The sequence below is a fragment of the Drosophila obscura genome, unplaced genomic scaffold (genome assembly GCF_018151105.1).
Source record: "Drosophila obscura isolate BZ-5 IFL unplaced genomic scaffold, ASM1815110v1 contig_4, whole genome shotgun sequence".
In the NCBI taxonomy this organism is placed as follows: domain Eukaryota; kingdom Metazoa; phylum Arthropoda; class Insecta; order Diptera; family Drosophilidae; genus Drosophila; species Drosophila obscura.
The window spans coordinates 116,665-119,378 of NW_024542828.1; the positions used below are offsets into that span (position 1 = coordinate 116,665).

The 2,714-nt window shown below is 51.7% G+C and overlaps 1 protein-coding gene across 1 annotated transcript; it reads right to left on the reverse strand.

The window, feature by feature from the left end:
- Window positions 1–1,208: 1,208 nt before the first annotated feature.
- On the reverse strand, window positions 1,209–2,168 carry LOC111068926 (Krueppel-like factor 16). The gene is made up of 2 exons (XM_022358719.2): window positions 1,526–2,168; window positions 1,209–1,447 (listed from the first exon to the last, which is right to left on the reverse strand). The coding sequence occupies exons 1-2, from the start codon at window positions 2,166–2,168 to the stop codon at window positions 1,209–1,211; spliced, it is 882 nt and encodes a 293-aa protein (XP_022214411.2).
- Between the last annotated feature and the right edge of the window lie 546 nt (window positions 2,169–2,714).

Here is a 2,714-nt window from a genome sequence, read left to right on the forward strand (position 1 = left end):
GCTTGGACAATTGCTCTGGGATCTGATTGTGATCTGTGGGAAACTGTGCGAGATGATTGCTCTGCTCTGCTCCTCATCTGAAATCAGGACTTTTTGATTCGCATTCCTTGTACAATGAGCGGATTGAAGTTAGCGCGGGATTTTCAGCCGTTCTGGCCCCGCCTGATCCAATGGATTATGCTGCACTTTTATGAATGGAATTTTTGCAGATTCTGCCAAAATGACTTGTGCATTCAACCCAAGCCAAACCCTTTGGTGGTGAGGATGAATGCATTAGCAGGTTTCGCTTTGATGTTGCCGGGATGACTTGGGCGATTTTTAAATGATCTGGTTAGCGGGAAGTGACAGCAACAGTAATTAATGTGCACATAAAATGGCGGAAATGGCATTCCCCACAGTCGAATGGACTTTGGTTCCTGTCCGATCTACTGCGTTTCCAGATCCGAATTAGTTATCCTCAGTTATCCCCAGTTATCCCCAGTTATGCCCAGTAGTTCTCAGTAAAGCATCGAAGAAACAAAGATGGAAATTGTGATTTTTAAAATTTGTATTTCATGGTGTAAACATAAATCGTATAATGCAACTCTGAATATTTAACTATGATTCTATATCTATGCCTAGGTATAAATCGTATATTGCTAGTAACCGCATTCAGCATATAAAATGTGAAAAATCTGCTTAGATCTAATAAAGATTGTGTGTATACAGGTATATCTATATCCATCTATCGCTTATATCTCTTAATCGCTTAGCATATGAGGAAGGATCACTTAAGGAGGTATTTACACAAATGCTGGGTTTTCTTTTCGCCACGCTACGCTCCTAGCTCGTCACGTAGCGTCACGTTGTGTAAATATGCGTTAAAAAATAAATATCTCAATATTTGCATATATCGTCGAGGTGCATCGGGTTCTCGTTCTTTCTCTCTCTCCGTCTCTGTCTCTCTCGGAGGTTTGGCTCTCTGAGACTGTGAGGTTGTTAGCGGTTAGTGAGTGCGCTAGATTGCGCCAGGTACGGTACGGCTGAGGTAGATCTATCCAAGATGGGGAATTGAGTATTGGCCGGCATTGAGTAGTTATCTACGAGTATGTTTATCGTTGTCGTTGGCATCGGTGGCTATGTGCGTATGGATGGGCTTTGTAGCGGTTTTAAAGCGTGCAAGCGCTTCACAGATCGCTGGAGCGAGGATCGGATCTCCCTCTGTCTCTTCAGTAGCCATACAGATATGGGTACATTGGCACGAAGATGGTCGGACCCAGCTGGCGTTCCTGCGGCATGTGCGTCTTCATGTGCTTCTTCAGGTGGTCCCGGCGACCGAACTTCTTTCCGCAGGCGCTGCACGGATACGGACGCAGTCCAGTGTGGATACGCTTGTGGCGCGTCAGCTCCTCGTTGCGAGTGAAGGTCTTTCCGCAGGTGTCTACGTCGCACTTGAAGGGGCGTTCGCCTGGAGGAGGGAGGAAGGGAAAGAGGATGTGTGAGTACGGCATGCCACATGCGGGGGGTGGGCGACTGCTCGACTTACCGGTATGGATGCGAATGTGTCCCTTGAGCTGGCCGTTGTTGGAGAAGGCCACGTCGCAGTGCGGGCACTTGAACTTCTTGGGGCGCTGCTTGCGGGCGTTCAGGGCCTTCAGCTGGGCGTCCTCTGCCATCACCCGGGCATACTCCTGCTCCATCAGACCCAGCGTGAACGGATCCATGCCGAAGCCGGCCGCAGCGGCACCGGCGGGAGTGCTTGCAGCGGCGGCGGCTGCAGCTGCGGCAGCCGCATAGTACAGATCGCTGGCCGCTGGCATGAAGGGCGACTGCTGCGGCGAAATCTGCTGGGATGGCGCCACAGTCGGGGAGGCAGAGGAGGCAGAGGAGCACGTGGGATGCGGGAAGACGGGCTGTGGCGTAACATCCAGCAGGGGGGTGGAGGTGCGGGTGTATCCATCATCGTAGCTGGACTTGCCGCTACTGCTGCTGCTGCTGCTGCTGTTCGACGAGGAAGAGGAGTCGCTGTCGTGGCCGAAGCTGCTGCTGGGTAGCTCCGTTTTGATGGTGACCGTTTCGGGTTCGTTCTTCACCGTCCTGGCTGGTGGGGCGGCCGCCTGCCTCTGCGTGTCCCAGGGACGGAACAGGCGCGAGTACGTTTGTGGGGGGTGCAGGTTAATAGTCGACATTTCGATGCTGTTCGAATCTGGTGGAGTACAAATCTCTCTCTCTCTCTGTTTGGTTCACGGGAGTACTTTTTGGTTGGGAACACACACTTTATCTGGGAATGGACGGGAGCCGGAGCTGTGTGTGCGCTGCAAGATCTAAACTCGAACTGAGCTCTCCTGGCCGAGCGGCGCACCATTTAAAGAGATTTCTCGTTCATTGAGCAAGCCAGGACTCTGCTCTGCTCTGCCCACGGGCCTACTTAGCGGTCTACCTACAAACGCACTCGCACACACACACACACACAGACACACACACACAGAGTCGCTTCATTCATCGATTTGTTGTCTGTCTGCCTCTGTGTGAGCGAGAGGCGAGAGGCGAGAGGCGAGGCACGCTTCAGGGTTGTTTTCGCCCAACACAACAATATGGCCGCTCACGCACACGCACACGCACACACAGTCACGCAGGATACTCGTAGTACATAATGTACTATGTACATATGTATGTAGTGAGCCGAGTCCTGCGTAGTTTTCGAGCTTCCTTGACTTTCGTTTTTAATGCCCTGT